The 23,697-nt window shown below is 44.9% G+C and overlaps 1 protein-coding gene across 1 annotated transcript in view; it reads left to right on the forward strand.

Annotated features, from left to right (window-relative positions):
* Positions 1 to 398: 398 nt before the first annotated feature.
* LOC8053711 (structural maintenance of chromosomes flexible hinge domain-containing protein 1) overlaps positions 399 to 23,697 on the forward strand; it is a 122,065-nt gene continuing 98,766 nt past the window's right edge. The window contains 11 exon segments of the mRNA XM_029983900.4: positions 399 to 762; positions 1,545 to 1,620; positions 3,995 to 4,071; positions 6,447 to 6,528; positions 8,477 to 8,559; positions 8,931 to 9,079; positions 14,230 to 14,350; positions 16,657 to 16,776; positions 21,565 to 21,728; positions 22,290 to 22,389; positions 23,292 to 23,502. Coding sequence (XP_029839760.2) covers positions 643 to 762; positions 1,545 to 1,620; positions 3,995 to 4,071; positions 6,447 to 6,528; positions 8,477 to 8,559; positions 8,931 to 9,079; positions 14,230 to 14,350; positions 16,657 to 16,776; positions 21,565 to 21,728; positions 22,290 to 22,389; positions 23,292 to 23,502 — 1,303 coding nt within the window. The 5' untranslated portion in view covers positions 399 to 642.

Below are 23,697 nucleotides of genomic sequence, written 5' to 3' on the forward strand. Positions count from 1 at the left end.
TCTGACCCCAGAATACCTTCGAAGTGTTCTCTTCCTTTGAGCTACTTATTTTCGCGATGGATATCCAACTAGCCCAACAGTTAACTTCGATCTTCGGAGTTCACACAATCGCTTTGAATCGTCGGCATCGGCCACCCCACCCCCTACAGGCGCATTTACACTTGCGCCACGCCGTAGGACATCCGATTGTGTAGCTGTTGTGGTTTCGACGTTTCGCGCCTTCGTTCGATCCTCACTCACTTTGCCTTTTGTACTTTTCAGAAATACTTTTGTACTCCCTCCACTTGCTTTACGAGTTCTGTTGCGGTCTGTTTTTTGTTGATTTTGTCTTTGTTGCGCATGCGCGTGTGCCATCTAGCGGCCGCAGCAGTCGTTCATCCCTCCATCGAACTGTTTTCGAACATTCAGGGAAATCGTCCTCAGATGGCGCTTGTTCGCTGACATCCCGTAAACATTTGAAACTGACGCAGCCGCCGAAGCCCCGTTTTTCACGATTTTTTAGCCGATCGCGAAATGAGAAGTCTGCTCCGATCGCGCGTATCATCGACACCAAGGGACGCTTGAGCGGTACCGTGCCGCTTTTCGTCGCTTCTCTCGGCGGTGGGACAGCTACCGCCGCTGCCGTTTGCTGCCGAAAACAATATGGCCGCGGCGAATAAACAGTTTTTTGTTTACGACCGTCGGAAAAGCAATGCCCCGGCGCTGGCAATTCCCGTGGGACAAAGGGACAACTACCTGGACCTGAGAGCACGCGTGATGAAGGTAATTTTTTCGAGCTTTAAACTGCTTTCTTCGTTTATCGTGCTCCGTTTGTCGCGTGCGATTGTCCCGGCGGTCCGGCCCGTGTCTTGATACCGTGGGATCATTTCGCCCGGTTGTGAGCCCGTTGCGGTGGAAAACAAAAAAGCGTATTAAGCTCAAGTGTACGTAATAGGTAATATAATCCGCAAGCTGTACAATGCAGCTCGCGTATGAGCCCGATAATTTCGCTTGTATGCGGGCGGAGAGAGCCGGTAGCTAGGCTTACAAGTTGGCCGCTTTTTTTCGGCACTTGTAGGCCCCACTCGCAGAAATTGCCACGTTGGGCCGGTTTCGTGCACGCCACTACCTTAATCCGAAGCTTTAGTGCCCAATGTTACGAGAGCAACGGTTCATAGCTTCGCTGGAAAGGTTTGGGCGCCAATCGTCTTGATTTGACGCCGTGACGGCGTACCCGTTGCATTGCTATTCATTGCACGTGCGTTTTGTTTGTTTGTGAGGCAGTTCGCTAAATTTAGTCCCTCACGCACTGTTAAAGCGCTTGGTCGCTGCAGTACTAACTTGCTATGCAGAAACCAGCGGCAGTACATCACACCTGATAAGATCGTTTTGCGCCTGAAGACATTTCCACGAACAAATCTTGTTCAAGGAAGTCTTGTTCAAGGAAGTGGAATTAGGTTGAACTGTGCTAAACTTACATCGGTTTTGTGACATGGTTCGTGCGAACGTCAGGAGTGCACGCTTTGAACACTAATAACGATCACCGTTCCATTTTTTTTTTCCAGCAATATGGCATATCACAAAGTGAGACTTTTGTCATTTGCACCACGAACAGAGAAGAGATCAACAATGCAACCTATGGTAAGTCTACTGGTCTAGTTTTGTCACATTTACCTGTTGCTGCTCTAGTCTCTCGTCTAACAGGGGTAATTGAGAAATGCCATTAAAACCAACAGGTTCGCTTTTCAAAAATATTTGGCGGTCCTTTGATCTAACGCCCAAACGACTTGTATGCAGAATGCATTAGTGATGGCTACGCAAATCTGGGTAGCAGGACATCACTTGGCGTAATGGTATCAAGAAGTGGGGGTGCATAAACTCATGTCATGCGAGATGGTCACAGTACACCATGACTTGACACTACATAATTAGATCTATTGACATCGTTAACACTGTTTTGACGCCACAACCTTGCACCGTGAGTCACAGGGCATCATGGTGTGGCCTGGTGCGTGTCGTGTGACATGCATCGAAATAAATTTAGAGGGACCCTAGCCTCCTAAATTTCACTGGTGACTGCACAGTATGGCGATGTAACACAAATCTCAACTTCGCTTCTGTCAAATTGCATTATGCTTTAAAAGTAGAAATCAAAGACATGCAGGCTTTCAGGTGTCCAGTTGGTAGGTTCAAATCCTGGCCGACATGACATGCTCACATTCTGATGGAACTTAATGTAGGTGCAGCGTCACATTTGAACGTGAGTCTCTAGAGGTCTGAGTTGACCCACAGTCCTTTGCTGATGTGCCACACATGTTCCTCCCTTTATTTTGTGTGTAAACTCATGAAGTTTTATAAAACCAGAGGTTATGGATCTGGTTTCATCATTTGGAAGATGAGTGAACTGCATGCAATGATGTGATTGCTGTGCCATTTGCACCAAAGTGCTTACCCTGCTACTTTGTGCAACATTTTAGCAAAATGTGAGGTATTGGTTCCAGCATAGCACCAAAATTTAATTTCACTTTAATAATACTGGAAATATATTAGCTCAGGCCTCGTTAGCCGGCCAGATTGTTGCACTATACTTACGCGAGTTTTCGGAACTTCTGGTTATTGCCTCAACATAATAATTGAAACGAGTGTGTTGTTGACTCGATACAAATACTTGAAAGAATAAAACATCAAGGACTATGATGGAAACTGGACCTCTTTCAAGAAGTCCTGTTTCCATCCTCGTCCTTGATGTTTTATTCTTCGAAGTATTCGCCTCAACATACTATTCGATTGTATTTCATATCAAAGGCTGTTATGTTTTGGAGGGTTAGTTGGTTTTGTTGAGTGAGCTTCTCACCGTGCCCTTGTGTACTGCAGAGAAGTGACAACCGTGGAGTAGGCATCGCAATTTTGCGCGTCTTGCTTCGCCACAGCGCACCCGCCAGGGAAAAGCTTCTCCAGAACGAAACACGATAAAATTTCCGAATACATTTTGGCTTGTATGATAAACTGCGATATTCTGGCGGTACCTCTTTCCAGTTCAAACTTTAGCAAGGATACTTTGGTATTGCAAGAATATTTATATGAGCTCTTTTGTAGGCTTATTTTTTCTGCTGTTTCCTTTATTTAGTAATCACTTTTATATAAGTGTTGTAAATTCAAACTAAATGAACAGGAGCAGTGGATGGAAGCTTGGGAAGGATTTTGGCAGGATTTTTTGAGGAGGCATATTGATATTTCATATTAAATTATAAATGTTTTGTTTATTATCTGACTTATAAATTTCAGTTTATTACAACCTCTAGAACTTGCAGGAAAGGTTAAGTTAGGTGCTCAAAATTATTGTATTCTAACATTATTTCAGTGAGATCCCGTACCTGAAATGATTATTCACAACAGTTTGTGCTGTCCTTCATCAGTCATCTTGTTACCGTGTCTGGTGCTTGTTTACGCAACTAAACAGCTAGTTTTGTGTTTGAGGGAATCACTCCTGCTGTGCAATTGATGCTAACGAAGGGTTGCGCGTAAGTGATAAGGCAGAGTAGACGTTGCCCTTCAGTCAGACAGGCTGACACATAAATTTTAACATAATATTTGTGGTGGTATGAATGCCAATGAAATTGGCTGTCATGCTCCTAAATGGACTTTCGACTGGTTCAAGAGCTGCTCCAAAATGACTCGGACCGATCACATCACTTTGCATGGCCTGTACTAATACATCTGCTGTGTAAACATGTTACGTGACTTTTATTCTATACAGGGTGTTTATTTCACTGAGCGAAAGGTGATACCTTTTATAGACCAAAGCGTGGCTATGACATTGCACCATTGCGGTGGCGCTACTGTCGGCACACTGCATGCACAGACGTTTCAACTTGCGCGAATCTGGTTTCTGCGCATTCACTGGGCCTACACTTGTGGGCAAACATGGCTTGTTTGAAAACAGCTCGTTGGCGTACATACTGTTCGAAGTACTACAACATAGCTCAATCTGTTATGTTTAAAATGGTTCTTGCAGATCAACTGGAAGGAGGAGAGACACTATATGTGCTCAAGAACATCGACCAGGAGCTTACAGGACAGACATTTCAGAAGGTGAGCCATGCTCATGTGTTAGCCTTTTGTATCGTGGAAGAGGTTCTTGGTGAGGTGTCTAAACAATGTGGCACAGTTTGTTTATAGACCTTTCACCAAATTACCCAAGCACCAAAGAGAGTGCGGGAACATAGGTACACGCACTCGCCTTTTGTGTAAAATAAGCCTCCAAGTGTCCCTTGCTGCTTTTAGAAATATGTTAACTCTTTCCTGACCATAGGGCTCGCTTCAGACGGCTATTTCACCCAGCAACTTGATGTTGCAACACCAGCAACACAAGTCGCCCGTGTTCACACGCAGCAACTGAATTGCTACAACTTGCCATATCATCATTAAATTTTTTTTTGCACTATTTAGGCGCACAGTTATCGGCTAAAAACATTTTTTTATATCTTAGAATGGCGTTGAGAATACTAACTGATCGTTCTGAAAAGGTTAATTTCCAAAAACGATGCATTTCAAGCTAGAACCAAATCTTTTAGCTGTCATCATCACCACCACAGGGGTGTCACATGAAAATACTGTGTCCCTGATTGGCTGCTGCCACTTCAAATGTCTCAGAGTTGTTCCAGTTGCTCGTCCGTTTCGAGCCTGACCCGATCTCAGCAATTCATGTTGATCTAGGGAAAGCCAGGGGACAACCCGCCAGCAACCTCAAAATTGGTGGAAAAGTTGCCCTGTCAGAAGCGGGCCTTGAGAAAATGCCCGTTTTGTGTGGCTTTTGTTATATTTTTTTTCTCCTGCTGAAGCTATTAGGTGTACAATATGATGCCATACATAAAAACAAAGCTAAATAAATAGGCTTTTAAATGAAGCAGATGTCAAAGCAGAGACCTAGATTCTAGTGCAATATTTAAATAGTCAAAAACAATTGTTTTTACAAAATTTGTTCAAACCGGGTAAATATGTGGCTATATCTCGAAGGGAAAAAGGCACCCCCGAAAAATTGAAAGATATGGAATGTGCCCCATTTTCACAACAAAAAGCTCTGCAACAATGGGAGTTCTAGCTCAAAAAGATTTTTACCTACCAAATATCAAGTAAACCCTCCTCACGACCAACCTGTCATTGGGCTAAGCAGTTTCTCAGTGTAGTGAAGCACAGGTCATCAGAACTGAAATATGGTGGTCTAGCTTCATCAAACCCACTGCTGCCATCTGAGTCCGAAAAGTGAACGGAGGATTTGTGAGAATTTCCACGCTTGTGAGTGCGTGATGGGCCTGTGGAAGCGGCCATGACCGTCACAAACGGCAGCATGCCGTCGATTTTACGCTCTGCTTAAAAATCGCCAAGCAGAAAGAAAAAGAAAAACCCAGAAATTCAAACTGTAGTCTTCAAACTACCTACGAGAAGGTGAAGCAAGTGGTTCTGCATGAGTTTTGAAATGGGCCTTCATGCCCATCGACCATGGGTAATTCATGCTCTATGGGTGCAATCAGGTACGAGTTAAATATAATTTTCACTTTGTCCTTATGGAGCAGTAGTAAAATTCAGACTATTCCAAACAGCCAACTACTCATTGGAAATAATTTGTATGTGAACATGCAATAAAAAGTAGCCATCTACAGTTCCGTTTTTCCCAGAGAGCTGTGTTGTTTTGAAGGCTCGATGCTGAAAGCAACTACTGTCATGGCTGAATGTTGATAGCACGTCGCTGTTTCTGCCGATGTGGCCGTATGTCAGTGTTGCTACTGCCATAAACAGTTGATACAAAACATTTAAAGCACAAACAGCCATTACTTTCATGAGGGTGTGTACAAGCAGCCAGTCTATTGTAGCGTTCTTCCTCGCACCTTCAAGATGGGACTTTTTGGCACACGAATTAGCTTTTCAGTACTCGATGAAATGTGGTAATGCAACTGGAGTGTGACTGTATTTTAATCAACTACTGTTCAACATTCATGTGACTCCACAGGAATTGTATACTGTGAACTTCCGCGCATTTCTGCTGGGAAAAAATTGGGAGACATGTTTTTCACTTACCGATCGAGCCATTGTGTGGAATTGCAACGTATGAGAAATAGTTTTCCTTAGATTTCTTTTTCTTTGCACACTCTAAAAAATCGCGCTATGTTACATGCCACAAACACGAAATCTAAGTTAGCTTTCGTTAGAGAGGAATTCTATGTTAATAATACCCTTTTTTCCCCCACGTGCTTGAATTAATGGAAACAAGCTCAGGCACGTAAACAAGCCACAGTGGTCTCCTCTGAGGCTTCGGTTTAGCATAGCTCCATGTTCAGGCAAGCCTGGCTACCCTCTTCCGTGCACAACTCTAACTCCCCTTTGTGTTTAACTTGTCCAGGAATTCCCGATTCCAGGAAAGCAAAAATGAGAAAGCCACCTGATATCTTCGCATGCTTTTTTTTGTGCAGGTCCAGTACCTCCCTCATTATGACACCATCATCAAGTCTGGGATGTACGAGTACTATGCCTCCGAGGGACATAATCCACTTCGTGAGTGCTTTCACACGTTTAGGTGGCTTTGGCATGGTTGGCCTTTACCCTTACATCGGTGTTTGTACAGCACAATTGTTTTAGAGGTAGCAATATTTCTGACGTCTTCAAGGAAAGCTGAGCAACCAGTGTTAATGGGATGTTATACACTGCCATCGAAGTAACGGTACTGGTAGTCCACAAGACATAAGTGCTAAGGGAGCCCCTTAAACTGCTCCCTTGGAAATTTGGTGAAGTTTGTAGTTAGTACAATCATCAGCTTTGCATCAGTGGTTTGAACCTTGGTGCATGTAGGACGACATTTATTTATATCTTGCACCCTCAGGGCCAAAGCATTACAGAGAGGAATGGGAACAGAAGTACAAATGTAATAAACAATGTTTGATACTGCTCAAATAGATGAATAAAAATTTGTTAATGTTTGCTTAAAATGGGCAAAATCTGTGATGGTTGCAATGAATGGGGGAAGGCAGTTCCATTCACGAGGTGTTCTAGGGATAAACGAGCTGAAAAAATGAGTTTGTTGTGCCAACTTTGTAGATGTAGATGTGGTTGAGGCGAGAGGTGACATGGACTGGTTCACTTATTAGTTAATTTTTTAGGCTAGGATTATTATAATATACTTTATGAAATAAACACAAACGACAGATCCCGCGGCAAATTGAAAGAGGGGTAGTGGATTTTATGGATGTGACACTTGATGTACGATGATAGTTTGATAGTTTAAAGTGTGCTGAACGATTTTGAATGGCTTCAAGTGAAGATGTGCAACTTCCTGTACCAGGGTCCCAGACTGAACTTGCAAATGCCAGTTTTGGTCAAACTAATGTTTTATAAAGAAGCAGTTTTAATGAAGATGCAGCCTGCGAAACGTTACGTCTCAGGTACAAAAACTAATTGAGTTTTTGTGACCACGCGCACGAGCCCAATGGCGATTTCACCATAAGCTGAAAGCCAGAGCGAGAGCATACATCAATTCTGCATCAAACTAAAAAAATCAAAAACAAAGACCTTTGAAATGATTCAACAGACTTATATCAAAAAGCAGTGAATTGCACAAAGTGTTGTGAGTGGCACTCGCACTTGAAGAATGGCAGAACATCACTGGAAAACAGAGCGGTAGGAGAAGGTTGCCCTACCTTTCTCCAGCTTCCAGCAATGTTTTGCCATTCTTGAAGTGTGAGTGCCACTCAAAGCCACTTAGTAACATAATTAACTGCTTTTATACATAAGGCCTGCTGAACCCTTTCCAAGGTCTCTGTTTTTGATTTGTTGAGTTTGACACAGAAGTGATGGTCACTCGTTCTGGTTTGCAATCTATGGTGAAATTGCCAATGTGCTTGCACACATGGTCACAAAAAGTCGTCTAGCACAGCTCCAAATGTTCACAGAACTATGCCCTTTGGCATAATGAGAGATAAAGGTGAACTGTCTGACTGCAGCACGTGCATCACTGTGCTGCCCTATCTTTTAACGCTATAAAATTACTCTTGAAACTTTTCATTGTATTTCGTAAAGCCTCCATTGCCGTGTCAGCATAGTGGTATTTGAAGTATTGCTTGAAATCTTCTGCAAGATCACTCTTACAGAGAATGTGTGAGGTTTCTAAATTTTGGGACTTCAAGACCTGTGTTCCTATTCAAATTCTGAATTGATCAATATATGTTAACTGAAGGCCTCTTCACGCAGTAGCATTTTACTATATTGTAGGGACTTGTGTTGAGGTGTAGCCATGAGTTACTAAGACATCCGCGCTTCGTATGGTGTGTGAAAACATTGTAGTGGTCGCTTGGTACATAACATACGAAGAATGACTGTTCCGATAACTCTTAGTCATATCTCGATGTACAGTCATCAAATGCTAGTGTGTGATTGGGCATTTATTGTGGGCATCTTTATAGCATGCTGTGGTTTTCGTTTTCTGAGGCATCTTGGTGTCTTTTCGTAGCCTATGCCTTTGCGGAGCTCATCGACAACTCTCTGGCAGCCACCAAGCACAACATGGGCAGCCGCAGGATCGAGCTGAAACTGGTTTGTTCTGCTTGGTTTTGTACACATTTATTTGCTCACTTATCAATACTATTATTCCAAACATGGAATATAATAGGAGTGGCACAATAATGAAGCACTAGATATAAAAGAAACTTGCAATGTAAGTGTAGACCCCCGCCACGACAATCCGCAAAAAAGACAACACTGAGCTACAATGGGCAGCAGTGTAACGGCAACTATTCACGATAAAACTGCACGGCCATAACAGTTCGCCATCATTTCCTGACTTTTGGGCACATGTATCCGATTCTCTTCCTAAATATCAAATGGAGATGTGGCCGCGCTCGTCAGAGCTGACGCTGCAGGCTGAACGGCTTCCCAGACCCGGCTGTCTCTTTCCTCTTGCACAGTTCCTGGACGACAGAGAGTCGATGACGATGGAGAAGAGCACGATCCTGGTGATGGACAACGGCAAGGGCATGACTTCCTGGCAGCTGAACAACTGGGCCATCTACAGACTCTCCAAGTTCATCCGCAAGGATAAGACGCTGCACAACAGGTGGGCACGAACCCTCTGTGGTCATTGACCGGAACGCCGTTGAAGCTCCTCACTTGGCGATTCCCCTTGTGTCCTTCGTATCGACTAATGGTGCAGTACCGTTCACCTCAAAGCGATGATCTGATGCTTAGAGCTTAACGCCCTGCGTTTATTAAGTTGCGAGTGACTATAGACACTTGGGTGAAAGGAAAGAGCGAAATAGAGCCCCGACGTATGGGCAGTTCCGGCGGTACAGCCCACTGGAACTAATACCGTATTTGAACGAATGTGAGCAACATACATAAGTTGTGCGTTTATTTTCGTTCCCCGTACCAGTGCCTTCGAAGCACTTGTTTGGGTGCATTGCTTTGTGCCATCTGTGCCACAGCTCAGCCAGCAACGGCGTGCAGGTGCCTGATCTTTGAAAATGCGACACGCATAGGTGGCTTTTTCAAAAGTACTAAAACATCGATTTGTCGTTTACTTTTCTTTTTTGCCACGGTGCCATTGAGCATGGCCACGTGTATTGGAAATACCGCACACAAATAAATCACGTATAGACGTTTCCACTGTTTACAAAAATCACAGTCCACACGTGCCAAGTCACAGTCCAGCCAGTGCTTGCTCACAATTATGGCCTGCCGTAGAGAGCATAACACACAAACACAGCAGTGAACATACCCTCATTCCCCCTTTATGGAAAGGTGTATACCGTAAAGTCGCAATGAACACCCGGCCCCCTGATTCCAGTCAGATATCGATTACGCAATGTCTGACGGGAACGACATGAACCGTGCGATCTGCAGTATCGGTACGTGTGACAAGCACGTTCGCCGCGGGTTTCCTCGTGTTTATTGCACCATGATATGCGAATCTACAGCGTCTGCAATCTGCGCTATTCGTTCCATGACTTGCACATTCCTAACTCATACTCGCATCTTTTTTTTTTTCTTTCCGCGATTTGCGTGGCATTTGGGTTTGTAGCGGGTTCTTGTGTGTATATCACACTGAAGCACGAATGCGCTGCGTCCGCGTTCTGCTGTCGTACCTGTGACAGTGGAGTTCATAGCGGTTTCCGGCATACTTATTGTACCCGTGCCAATTTTTTAATTAAATTTTCCTTTCGCATCCCCGAACATTGTTTCATGTTTTAGGGGCGAAGCTCCTTAGGGTCTAGCCTTGTCCATCCGTCCGGCGTCCATACTCACATCGATTGCACTGCCTCCGGGATTGGCCCACTTTTAAAAAAAAACCATACGCCCGGGGGTTTGAACTCAGGATTGCTTGCTTACGAGGCAGACATCTTAACCACTACGCTGCACTCCAACGTTGCATGTAGCCGCTCAACGTCTATACAGGAGAGGGCGCTGCGGTCAAATGCGTATATAATCGCGTTAAGCTTTGCATGCCTTGGCTCAACGTTTATAGACGAGAGGGCGCTGCGGTCAAATGCAATGCCCAACTGCGTATACAGTCGAACCTCGATATAACGAACTTCAATGTAACGAAATCCTCGATTTAAGGAAGTATTTTATTTTTCATAATTTCTTGCCCATAGACCCCATGTATTTTTAGTCCCTATATAACGAAGTCTATTTTGCTGCTATTTCAATATAACGAAGCGCCATTGCCATAGAAGGCAATAAATAAATCAACTCTAAAAAACAACTTCGCAAAAAAATTGTGGTTAAAAAAAAAAAAAAAATTATGCGCAAACGCGAGCGCTTGATAGGTTACTTCACGGGGACAGGCCTTTCAACGTTCCTAGGCTGCCCGAGGATGAGGCGCCGGTAGCGCCGGCGAGGCATGCGGCAAAGCGGATTTCGCGAGGCTGGCCAGAAAATGCCGAGCAAAAAGTTAACACGGCATAACAGCATCACCACTGACATTCACTGATCATCATAGTCCACTGTACCGCGTGTAGCGCGGGAGCCAACTTCAGCGGGGGAGCGACGTGCGACGTGATGGCGCGACCGCGCGACGGCACGGGCAGTGCCATCTAGGAGAAGACCGATTATCGTCTTGCCGTCTTGCGAGCGTGATGTAAAGCAAAGGCGCAAGCACACTGTGGGCGCAAAGGGGCAAGTAAACTGTGCGGGCAAGAATGCTGTGTCGGTTGGAAACATTGGCACCGCCTAAACTAAACAGCTCTATTTTTCAACTGGGCGGTTCACTCACGTGCTTGCTGCCATAAGGAAACGTAAAGTTCTTTCTTTGGATGAGAAAGCAAACGTTTTGGACGCCATCCTGAAGAAACTGCCGAGATCACGAGCACTCGGGAAGTGCTCGACGCAATGGACGTACTGAGGAGGTACACGGCGTCGCATGGGCAGCAAGATGCCGTGCAAGCGCTCTGGGCGCTCGAACGCCGTATGACGCCGCCGACGCCGCTGCTACTGTCGGAGAAGGCGCAAGCAAAACTCGCGGACTACTTTGCCCCTAAATAAATGTCATTTTCGGTGAGTTTTCATACCCGTAAGATGTTTCGGAATTTTTTTTTTTTTTTTCGCATGCTAAAGCCAAATTTCGATTTAGCGAAATTTCAATGTAACGAAGTAAATTGCGAATTTTACCGACTTCGTTACATCGAGGTTCAACTGTATAACCACGATCCATACCACACATTCTCTTTCTGACATGGACCGTTGACTTAAGCGGTGGAGATGCGTTCCCACGGCATCTAGCAGATCCAAGCTGATTCGCTAGAAGAACCACTGGCTCTGCATTTCACCGACCATAAAGCAGTAATAATGAAGTTGAAACGCAACCCGGAACTCAGCACTACCTATGAGCAATCAAAAAAAAAAAAAAAAAATCAGCCCCATCAGCACTACCTATGAACAATAACATCAGGATCATCAGCACCACCAGAGCTTCGCCCCAATCAACATCATTCACCACGTGGAGATGCGGCCTCTTTTTTTCACCATTTATCTTTTCATTTTGGGTGAATGTTTTTTAGGACTTTACGGTATATAAACATACCTAGGAGCCTGCCGGCGTATGTTCACCTATCATCTAGTCTCCGGGGAAAGCGATAACTATTCTACAAAATTAAACAAACATTTGGCATAATTTTTTTTGTCGTTTGCATGTTTAGGGTGTTTGCTGAGACGGCTTCTGCGCTCCTCATTCTTGTCGTAAAAGTGACAATAAAAGCGATAATTAGTTGCCTCATCTGTAAACAAATCTGTAAACTTTTACATGGCAAGTATGCGTGCTGGCACACAAACAGCAAACTGGCGGGAGGACGAGGAGAACAGTGGGTATGTCCTGCTGAGCGGCGCAAACTAAACTGTTGTGCTAGTATGCATCCACGCTATTGACTTGTGAGGGAAAGCTCTTGTTTTATGGTCTCACTTGCTAGTTTTGTCAGTCACTTTTTTTTTATCAAACTCCTAAACAAGCTTTTTTTTTCTATTCAGTCATGCTTGTTCTAGTAAGGGCTTAAGTATGTATGTATGAGCGGTGATGATATCAAGAAGTTTTTAGTATTTTGCTTTTGTACTTTTATCAGATAGAGTACCTATATTGTACACTGTTTGCTTGAGTATTAGAAAACATTTATGCTTGCTAAGCAGGGACGGTGAACATTTGTATCTCCTAAATAATAAAAACTCTGAGTAAGTGTTGGGCTTTATTTCATACCGTACTGTTGCACATCGAAATGGTTCTGTTGTCAACTTAGGGAACTTGTGATTTAGGTTATTAAAGAGGCACAACTTTTTCTTTTCATGTGGTTTAAGTTGTGCATTTTTTTTGTTGACTACGTCTTCTATTAGAAATAATCGGAGGAACCAACCCGCTACGAGTACAGTTCTCAATGGCTGCCATTCAGATAAATTGCAATTAGTACGCTGTTGACTTTTTATGCTATGAGCTGGGTTATATTTAAAGGGGCACTGACACCCCAAAGGTTGTATTTTTTTTTATTGTCTAAAACAATGTATAAACACGCAAAAAAAAAACAAAAAACATTGGGAAAAATTTTTTTTTTTGCGTTTTTATTTTTGTTGCCTTTCTCCCCGCTCCTCACCTCCTCACTTCTTTTGATTGGTGACGTCAAGAATCATGAAATTTCGAAGCTTTGTAGGCGACATTTCTATAACACTTTATAGCAGCAATCGTAAAACATGTTTTTTAACGCAATTGTGAATGCACTGCGGCCCTTCTTTTTGAAATACCAAAACTCGGAGTCCGGTGTGATGTCGCTTCCTGGATTTGTATCCTCCCTCGGAAAACTTGGCGGCGCTCTAGCAGAGGATGATCTGTGAACCGGACGAAGAAACCGGTTTTTCACGGTCCGCCGGCGCCGATGCTCCTGACCTCCTCCCTTCGGGTCGCGGTGGCAACGACGCTTTGCTTTGTAGCGTGGGGCGGAGGTGCGAAAGAAAGTCGACTCGCAGGAGGCCGCAAAATTTGACGTCACTGCACTGGTGGGATCGCGTGGGAACTTCAAATTCAGCATTTGGAAATTGTTTTTTTACTTCACAAATACTGAATTCCCAAGTTTCGAACTTTGAGGGTAATGTCCCGACATCGTTTTCTGTCGTTTCGGATAATAAGAAAAAAATTATTTTGATGTGTCAGTGCCTCTTTAAGGAAAGGGTATGTTTGGAAATGGTTGTGGAAGGTTACATGAAGATGCTTTTTTGTTGTGATATTTTTGTATTTAGAAAAACGCCTCTGGTCTTATAGCCCCAGGTTTGACTTGGGTGACCAGCTTGAAGATTTACTTGCCGCTACGAAACTTTACTTTTGTTGCTCTTAAGCTGCTCGAGAGCATAGTGTTTACTGCTCCAAAGCTGCTCTTAAGGGGCATCTTTGCTGCTTCCAGACCAACTACAAAGGACTGAAGCTTGCCTCCACCCGATAGATGGCTAAGACCTGCTATTATAGTGCTGAATCTGGAAAAACACCTTACTTAGGGAGAGGGTGGGGAATAAAAATCAAAATGATTTAAATCGTGTTTTAAATTTCACACACACAACTACTTAATGTCCACATGTGTGAATGTCTACATTCACACACCTACTGAATGTCCACATGTGTGAATGTCTGCATTCACACACACCTTCTAAATGTCCACATGACACGTTTGACCTTGTAACAAGGAGGGTATTCTGTAAATGAAATCCATTTCTTCCTTCTCCCTATCCATCATGACGCAGCGAGAAAGACGACAAGTCTCCCGAAACCCTCGGCCACAAGCCGAGGTTCCTGAACAGTGAGATCTCCTACTTTGGGGCTGGTGGCAAGCAGGCCATTTTCTTCATTGGCAACTCCACGAGGGTGAGACATCTCTTCACCTTTTGCTTGTGTTTTTTTTTTTTATTGTTTGTTTGCTGTGCATGTATGCGAAATTTCAAATGCAAGTAGAATACTCTTTATATCTGGTTCAGAAATTGTCTTTTCGGCGCGCTCCAAATATTCATCGTCACTTGCGTCTATTTCGAAGTGACTGCTGGAATGTCTGGAACAAACTGTACTGCAGACTTTTATTCTATCTGCTGTATAAAACCGGAAAGCGAGCAATTGTCAAGGAGAGGGGAGAGGGGGGGAGGGGGGGTTGAGGCAAGGTGGTTAGGTCTCTTACAATCATCCCTTGAAACTGAACTTGGGATTGGGAGAGCAGTTTTTGCTGGACTACTTGTTTTGGCTCAAATTGCCTTCATATAGAATACTGCAGTCAGCAGGGACATCAGCAGCAACAAAGACTGCATTCACAGTCTTGCTTGAGTAAATGTGAGTTACACTCCCTCGAGCCATATCATGCGATAATACCGATAGAGGTACGTTGGACGTGAGTAGGTTCTCAAAGGCCATGGTACGGAACCTCTACGGGTACAAAACTTCTAGAATGAGTTTGAGTAAACTTTGGAAATCAACCAAAATGGTCAATCCTTGGGCTTTTAATTTGAGGGAGGGGCAGCTTCCTAGATCAAGAGAATTTCTTGTTTCCTTCCAGCTACAGTTGAGACTGACTTCGATCAAATACTCACTTGTGGTCTCTATCCTAGCATGGTCAGGGCAAGAGACTTCATTGTAGTCTGTTTGTCACCTTGGGTACCAGTTTGGTGAAAAGCCCAATTAACAGTACCCGTTTTCGCTCAGTTTTGTGAAACATGCATTCTAATGTCTAATCTAGTTTTATTAACTTAAACGGGCGATTAAAAATAATTGAAGTCCATTTGTATGTTCCGCTTTTGGTCCCTCTGGGATTACATTGTTTCACATATTTGCTATGTAGATAACTATTGCAACCACATTTTCAAGGGCACTGAAATCTGTAAATATTGATTAATAGCAACTCTTAGCCACATTGAACACAAAATGTGTTTTATGAGTCGTTTTCTATAACAAAGTTGTCATGAGCGAGCGCTGAGAACGAGCGTCGTGGATGAGCGACTTGTTGGTAGTGCTACACAGTGTTAATTAAGAGGCATTCCAATTAACTAAAATTTCTTAAGTACCTTTTTAATTTTTGGTTTTAGCGGTCAGGTTAGAATTTTGCAGTATTGACTGCCACTACTATTAGAGGCTAGACCAGTATAAGGAATTTGTAAGAAGGTGATGGTTTTTGAGACATCAATAATTTTTCTTGTCTTTTTGCCCAATTTAAAAATTGCGTACAAAAAGAGCCCATCACACCCAGCCCACGACGACGAGGCTTGGAAGAGTGACGGCGTTTCAATCACGTCATCACCATCTCGGCAACAGGTCCTGGGTGCGCCTACGACGCAAGTGGGGATGGAGCCTAAATGACCACGTCACTCTTCCAAGCGCCATTGAAGGCAGAACATGATGCTTTCTTTTTGCAGGCAATTTTTAAATTGGGAAACTAAAAAAATGAAAATTGAGAGATTAATATCTAAAATAAAACCATTACCTTTTTGCAAATTCTTTAAATTGATCTGGCATCTAATAGCCATTGTCGTCAATACTGCAATTCCAACATGACCCCTGAAACCGATAATGCAAACGTTAATAAATTTTTTTAGTTTATTTAGTTAACTTAGCATGGACGATTATCCCCGCCGAGCCTGATAAATACTTGGTGAAGACGGCACTTGTCTAACTCTCACCCTCTTTTTAAAAAAAATTGTTTGGATTAAGATTAAGTGTTTTGTGTAAAGCTTACAAAGGGCCCGTGTGAAGTTAGCGTAAGAAAGACGCCCCAGCAGAGCTCTAACCTGGGTCGGTCTGGTGGCAGTCGAATACTATAGCCACTGAGCTGCGAGCACAGCTCCTCTAGAAGAGTAAATTATTTTGTTTTGCTTGTAAATGTGTTGACGAAAACCGCAAGTTTTGAATTAAGAGAAAATAATAGACAAGAATAAAAAATAAAATCAAAAGGGATAATAAAAAATATGAAAATAATCTAGCACGTACGGAAATGTGTGTGATGCATTCGATGCACTCTGGTCTTTGTCAGCTTGATCAATCTTAGATAAATTTTTTCTTTATGTGAATATTAACTTCTTTGTTTCGCCTGTATTTCAGTCATATTATATGATATTTGTGCGCACCTCCCTATTACTGTCTCATTTTGTCGTCAGCTAGTGTCACCGTCACATTTTCGTTTCCGTGCTGTTCAGATGATCACCAAGCCGAAGGACTCGAAGGATGTTCACGAACTCGTCATTTCCAAGGACGAGTTTGAAAAGAGGGAGAAGCAGAAGGACCTCATCTACTCTGGGAAGATCCTGAACCGAAAAGTAAGCCTTTCCATTTTGAAGTGTGATAGCAATTTTTTTGGCACCTCCCCCTTCCCCTCTACCCCCCCTGACTAAGTAGTGCAGAATAATTTTGTGCATGTTTTGTGTTCAGCCAGTCTAAAACTGAATGCTGAAATGTGACAAATTGCTGCCACGCACAATGCTGCTCCTTTGGTTTTCCGCTTGTATTGCCCTAATACTGTCAAGCCCGCTTCCATTGAACAACACAAGGATACCAGAGTAGTTCAATGTAGCGAAAATGCAATATACAAAACAAAGCGAGAATACTCGCTTAAAGGGACACTGACGGGTATTTATGCTCGCCGAGGTTTTGAGTTGTACGGTTTCTTTCTGCCCGAAAACTACCGATCGAGAACTGGCCGGTTTCAGTCACGCTCACTCTCTTTTCCGTGGTCACGGGCCGTTTTCTAAGGTTTCGACGCGACCACCAAATCTAATCAAAGTCGTGGGTCATTGAAGGCACACAGTCAATATTAAAGATAAAAAAAAAAATATGAAACCCATATTTTGTGGCTTCCAAAAAGCTGCAAATACGTTGATTGAAAAAAAAGGTAGCACAGACAACCGGAAGCATTCTGTGTGTTCACTGCATAATTCTCAACATGGGCGTCATTTCGCGTATCGTGGGACTAGCGGCTGGCTGCGGACGACAAGCATTGGACCTCTACTTTAGGACTGTCGTTCACGGTACCAGTGAATTCTGTCTTCCTTCAAAAGGGAAATTTTGGACTGATCAAAAGAACTGATATTCATCCCGTACGACACGCCCGACCAGCAAGCCGATTGCACGAAGACGTCGCGGAGCCGTCGTCCCTTCTCGTGGCTGAAGACATCGCTCGCTCAAACGTCGAGCACGAAGTGCGTACATCGAGTTGAATGGGCACGCGTACGGTTTCTTTAAGAGGTGCGAATGTGGCCTATGCTTGGTGCTGCCCGACTTCAAGCCGGGAGTGCATGTACTGAAGAGAAATCGGCAGTAAACTTCCGACATAAAGTCTACGGGCTTCATTACTACGCATGTAGACTTCCTTCTGTAGCTCAGTGGAAAGACGTCCACTTCACACGCAGCGGGCACGTGTTCAATCCCTGGTGTAGGTGTACCATTATTATTATTTTTTTTTTGTCAAGCATTTTGTGATGTTTACATTTCTTGTTTTACAATTATCGCTGAAAAACAATTGTTGTGGACGGTACGTCGCTGAACTAAACTGTATGGGATTCCATTTTTGACAGCTCTACACTCAATGTAGTCACTTTCCACAAAATGCAAGGAGCATATGAATCGGGTAGCGTCCGCTTTCCGAGCTTCGCGTAGCTGTTATGCAGGAATTGCAGCCAGCCATTGATCCCGACCCGTTGATCTTTCGGAATATTGTCTTATTGTGCACCCTACCGCACAATATTCCACTTTCAGATGCAGGACATGTGAGGCAGCTGTTCACGGAACATCTTGGGAGTATTCTTTTCGGAGCCGATCACGGGAATTCACCACGGGCACTCACTACTAATTGCCAACACTTAAATGTACATACAAAACAACTCATCTTGAAGTGCAGAACAGCGAGCGGAACAAACATAACTGCAAAGGAATCGCATGGCGAAAGCATTTCGTCTGCTACGTGCGGAAAAAAAACAAAAAAAACCCGCACGGTTCGGTGTAGCCACGTGACTTCCGCCACTCACTCTATCCTCTCCACTTCTCCGTGCGGTGCGGGAGTTCTGGTTTTGGTTTCGAGCAGTTGCGTTTTTTGTCTTTATTAAAGAGATACGTGACTCTGTAGCAAAATACTCATTGGGTAATATTCTGACACCATAACAAATCGCCTGACAAAAAAAAAAAAAAAAATTTTGGGGGGTGTTAGTGTTTCTTTAAGAGCAATGCACCCGACACAGTCGGGAGCTAACTCGCCGCCGAGCGCAAACGCGTTGCCTTCAATGGTGCTGCAGTGGCGGCGTAGCGGGGCTGTGACGGCGGCAGCTTCGTTCGAGCTCGGAAGGCTCGCTGCTTGCAACGGGCTGCTCCTAGACAATCGCGCCGGCAATCTCGATGTCAGTCGGCTCCGCCGAGGTTCCCGTGACGTCGGAGACGTTGCGGGAACCGCGGGGGAGCCGATTGACGTTAAGAGAAACGAACGCAACGGAATGACGTAGCCGACCGAGTGCGGGCAGCAGGTGGTGTGGACATGGGGATCGGCGACGCCACAGTACCCCAGGTGGCGCTTCCGCTGCCATGCGCCGGTGTAATGCGGGGAAGCCTGCCGCTTGCCTCCTTAGTGTGCGTAATCCGGCGCGGTAGGGTTTGATAATCTCTCTTTCTCGCGCGAGTTGAAGCGTGGTGGTGCCGGTGTGCAAACAGCCCCCAAACACTTCTGGTTCTGGACTAGACGGCGGGTTATTGCGGTACTTGCAAAATCGAATATACGCGCTATCTTCCGAAGGTGGCAACTTATTGCACCGTCAAACTTATTTCACTCTCGTGATAAACGAATGATATGTAAAGAATTAGAAAATATACGTGAACCGGAGGTGTGTTAGGGCTGCCTAGTACAGTATAGACCACTTACAACGTAACCGCTTATAATGCAGGACTGGGTATAACGCGGCTTTTTTAAACCACCGGTTTGCCTCCCATAGAACTCCATGTAATTACATACCGCTTAAAATGCAGGCACGCGAAGGGAAATATCGGTTATTGTGCAGTTTCTGGAACAGCCCGCCGACGGCGCCGACTGACCAGCGCAGCGAGCAGGCGAGCGCGCTTCCCTGTACGACACTAGATAACGCCGCGAGCCGCAAGCGGCACTTGCGGGGCAAGGAGGTTGCTCGAAGAAGCGGGGAAAAGCGAAGAGAGAGGCTTCACTTGCCATAGCGACGGAGGGACGCACGCACGTGTCATTGACGTGCGTGCATCCCTCCGCTGCGTTGGTTGGAAACAACCGCAACGACAGACCAATCGCAGGTCGAGGAGAAGTGTTCGCACGCGTTGCATACCGGTCGCGGACCAGCTTCTTCTATCCGCAAATGTGGCGTCGGTTGTGATCGTCGACGTAGACGGCGTGGTGGAAGCTCATTGTTCCGCGTAAAAGTGCTATCCTTGACTGTAAATTTTTGTTGTGTGTTGCTATGATAGCCCAGCACGTACTAGAAGGGAAGATCCACCTACTCGTGCGGCAATGTTGTGGTGGCACTCTCATGACGGCAGAAACGCCCGTGTCGTCGTGTTTGTTTACTTCGACTACAGTGGTGCTTTCTAAGCATTTGTGTTTTCGAACATCGCCCGAATTTCTTATTTGGAGCACTTCATGCCTGTGCTCAAGTTGAAGGTATTACTGGCGCATACCGTATAAAGGATGCGAATTTTCACACGTTTTCATCGCTGGAGAAATGTGATTAGGGTTAGCAATCCTGAACGCTCGCAACGTCCATCCGCAACCCGCGACGCCGTTAAAAGGCTGCACCAGGCAAAAGTCGCTCATTTCTTTCAAAATGTGTGACACACTTGAGAGAGAAGTGTACTAGTCTGGTGAAATAAAGACTTTCCTCAAACTAAGCTTTATTTTTCATCTAACATAAAATAAATTCTTTTACGAAGGTAAGTTGTCTGATGGCATGTATTTTGGCCTGAAAAATTGATGTTTTGGTTATAGCGCGGTACCGTTTATAGTGCGGATTTTCGCGACTCCCGCGACATACGTTATATGCGGTCTACACTGTATGTGGCGTCGCTGAGTTTTTTTGCCAAACAAAAAAGGGCGAAAACCCATTATGAGCCTGATGACGTTTGATATAAAAAGTTTAAAATGCATAGAAGTTTTATCGGAATTCTGCGAGGGTTTGATGTAGGCAATAATTCAATACACCTGCGTTCAATATAATCGGGTTTGACTGTACTAAGCTTTCATTAATCATTATTCTGTAGAATGTCAGCATTGTTTTGTGATTTTGTGTAAGCCACTAAGAGGTAAGATGGCTTGATATGCAACTCTTCTATACATTTTCTGGCAAGCTTGTTGTATTTAAAGGAATGCTGAATCGCATTTAGGTTTTCCAAAGTAAGGCCACAGAAGCGTTAAACGGGACGCTAAGAACTCCAAAACATCATCACTCATACATCGATATCTCAAGTGGATGGCCGTATATTTGGAAAAGAAGGGCGAGATTGAGCGAGCAATGTGTCAGGATTTTCTTCGAAGAGTTGAGAATGCAGGAAAGCGGCCTGGCTTCTCTCCTCCTCGCTTGGGTTCACTTGCTCGAGGGGACGAAGTTAAAAGAAGAAGGAATGAGAATCGTGACATGACATGTCTCGCTGGCCTTGTCTGTTGTGTTCACCTGCGGACTTCTTTTCCAAAAATACTGCCAGCCATCAGAGATATCACTGTACGAGTGATGTTCTTTGGTATTGCAGCGCCCCGCCTATCGCTCCAGCCTTGCTTTGTGAACTTTCTTTGTGCTTTGGTGCTTTGTGAAATTTCGCTTTGTGAAATTTCGGTTCAGCATCCCTTTAAATGCCAGAAAATTTTAGGTACTGCAATGGCTTGCATGTTTATTGCACTTCAGAGGTCTCAATTAGGTTGTTGTGATTGGACCCTGGTGCTGGGGAAGTAAGGATCTTAGTATACTGAGGAAGTAAGGATCCTAATAGTCCTACTAGGGAAGTTGGTATCTTAGTATACTTGGCAAGCATCTATGCACTAGAGAACTGAGGATCTTAGTACCAGGGAAGTAAGGCATGGCCGACGCTAAAGGTGTGCCCTCTCTCTCTCGCAGCCCGGGGACTGCAGCCACATCTCGGCCGACGAAGAGGGCATCCGCAAGGTGATTGCGGAGGAAGTGGGCAAGGACCAGTTTACCTGCGTGGTGATCTGGGGCGTGTCCAGCGAGCACGTCCAGTTCCTCAAGCACCACTTCAACACCTGGTGCACCCAGCTGGCGTGAGTGCCTCCCGATTGGTCGCTAGTCCCTTCCCGAAACTCAGTCTAGCCACCCTGATCGCTAACACCATCATCTATTCACTCTGAATGCCTTGTGTTTCGATTCAGTCTCCCTTTAACATTTTTTTGTCAACCATGCTAGCCAGGACTTAGTTTTAGTTTATTTAGCAATCTTTTCTATTTTTTTGGCTGTGTCCACGTGACACTAGTGCACATTTTTCTCACAAGCATTTTGTCAGATTTTCTTGATTCTGATGCACACTGTTAACACGCAAGGCTAGAATTTCAATTTTTCGACTGGGCTTGCAGGGCGCCAATCTGCACGTAGGGCCTGGTGGATGATGAATCCCCTAAGATGTTAACAAAATTGGGATCTATCGTAGGCTCTAGCAATGTAAAATGAACACAGGTGTGATTGTCCCATCTAGTGGGTTGCAGTAGACACACATGTCTTGTTCATAAACTGTGCATTAGAATTGAGAAAGCAGAGATAAATGCTCTGCCTCACGGACCTAATAAATGAGGCCTTGCACTCTTTTCAATTGTGGCTTTTCTTACCAGGCACATCTACCACTACTACCTTCATGGCCCGGAAGGAAACCAACTTTCCGAGGACACAAACGGTCGGACCCCCTCGCCTTATCGGAATCTCGACATTGAGGTGAGCAAGTTGCTGCGAAATTATTTTGTGTCACACACAAATGTGTGTGACACATTAGACTGAGCGTGCAAAAACGTACCAATACATGGCTTGCATGTGACGCGTAATTACCCCGTGCTGGCGGTCACTTCTATTTGTTCTTGCCGAGAAAAAATTTTACGGTGCTAAGCGTGTGCCGTAGAAGGTATGTGCTCGGCAGCAGGGCCACCACAATGGCCGTCGTTGCAAGCCACTTATTGGAACGCAGCAGTGCCGAACAGAGCCCTGACACCAGCTCGTAGCAAAAAAGAACCAAACACTCCTACGATACCTCAACCCGTTGCAGCAAAGTGAGCCCCTGCTTTCTCTCCTTTTCTGCCGCTCTCTCTGTCGCATTCTTTCCCTGGGGAAGCCTGGAGCGCCACCGCATGTCTGAACACGTGATGTTTGAATCCCGCCGGGAGTGGAACATGGAGGCGCTCGAGGAAAAGGTTTGGCCGGCACTGGTGGCCAATCAGCGAGGAGACGAGTGCTGCATCGGTGTTCGGCTGCTAGTCGTCCCGTCGACTTCTTTTGTGGGCACCTAACTGGATATGGTTAAGTGCCAGCTCTATAACACGTCTTGCAATAAAAAATTGGAGCACTAGCCATCGCCAATAGGAAAAGGGACTTCTGGAAAGTTTTGCAAGTTTATTCTATACTAAGCATTTTTTTTTGTGTACAGTGGCATAATTTGAAACCTCTTTCACCTTTCGGGAAGTCCGCGTGTCCACCTACAGATTAAAGAATGTGACCTTTGTTCTAGCAAGACATGAGCGTATGCACACATAAAACAGATCGTTGAGCGGGTAGGTTTTGTTTGAATTAAGACGGGAAGCTGTTTCCGGGGAATCTTACCGGACGGTCTCCCTCGTCTCTGCCAGGTGAGCCTCGAGATGAACAGCGGCCTGCACAAGATCGCCAACCTGCGGGACATTGATACGGACCTGGAGACGCTGCTGATCCGGAGCGCCTCGGACATGTTTGACTTCAAGGCCACCGTGGACGGGACTCGGGTGGTGGAGGGCCAGCTGCGCTACCACCCGTTCCTCTACGACCACGAGACCTTCCCCGTAGAGTCTGCCGACCGCAAGGGTGAGCCCCCGTGCCCCTCCGCCTCGACGTGCGTCGTGTCCTCGTAAGACAAGCATGCTGTGCTCGAAGCCGGTCACGAGAACTCGTTCGCTACAGACGTGGTGACAGAATTCCCTGCAGACGTGCCCTAGGCTTGTCCGAAGCAGGTTTGCTTCACACATGCGTATGCTTTGAACGTGTCTGCAGGAGCGGTAT

Source organism: Ixodes scapularis, unplaced genomic scaffold (assembly GCF_016920785.2).
Source record: "Ixodes scapularis isolate PalLabHiFi unplaced genomic scaffold, ASM1692078v2 PGA_scaffold2__306_contigs__length_199485367, whole genome shotgun sequence".
In the NCBI taxonomy this organism is placed as follows: domain Eukaryota; kingdom Metazoa; phylum Arthropoda; class Arachnida; order Ixodida; family Ixodidae; genus Ixodes; species Ixodes scapularis.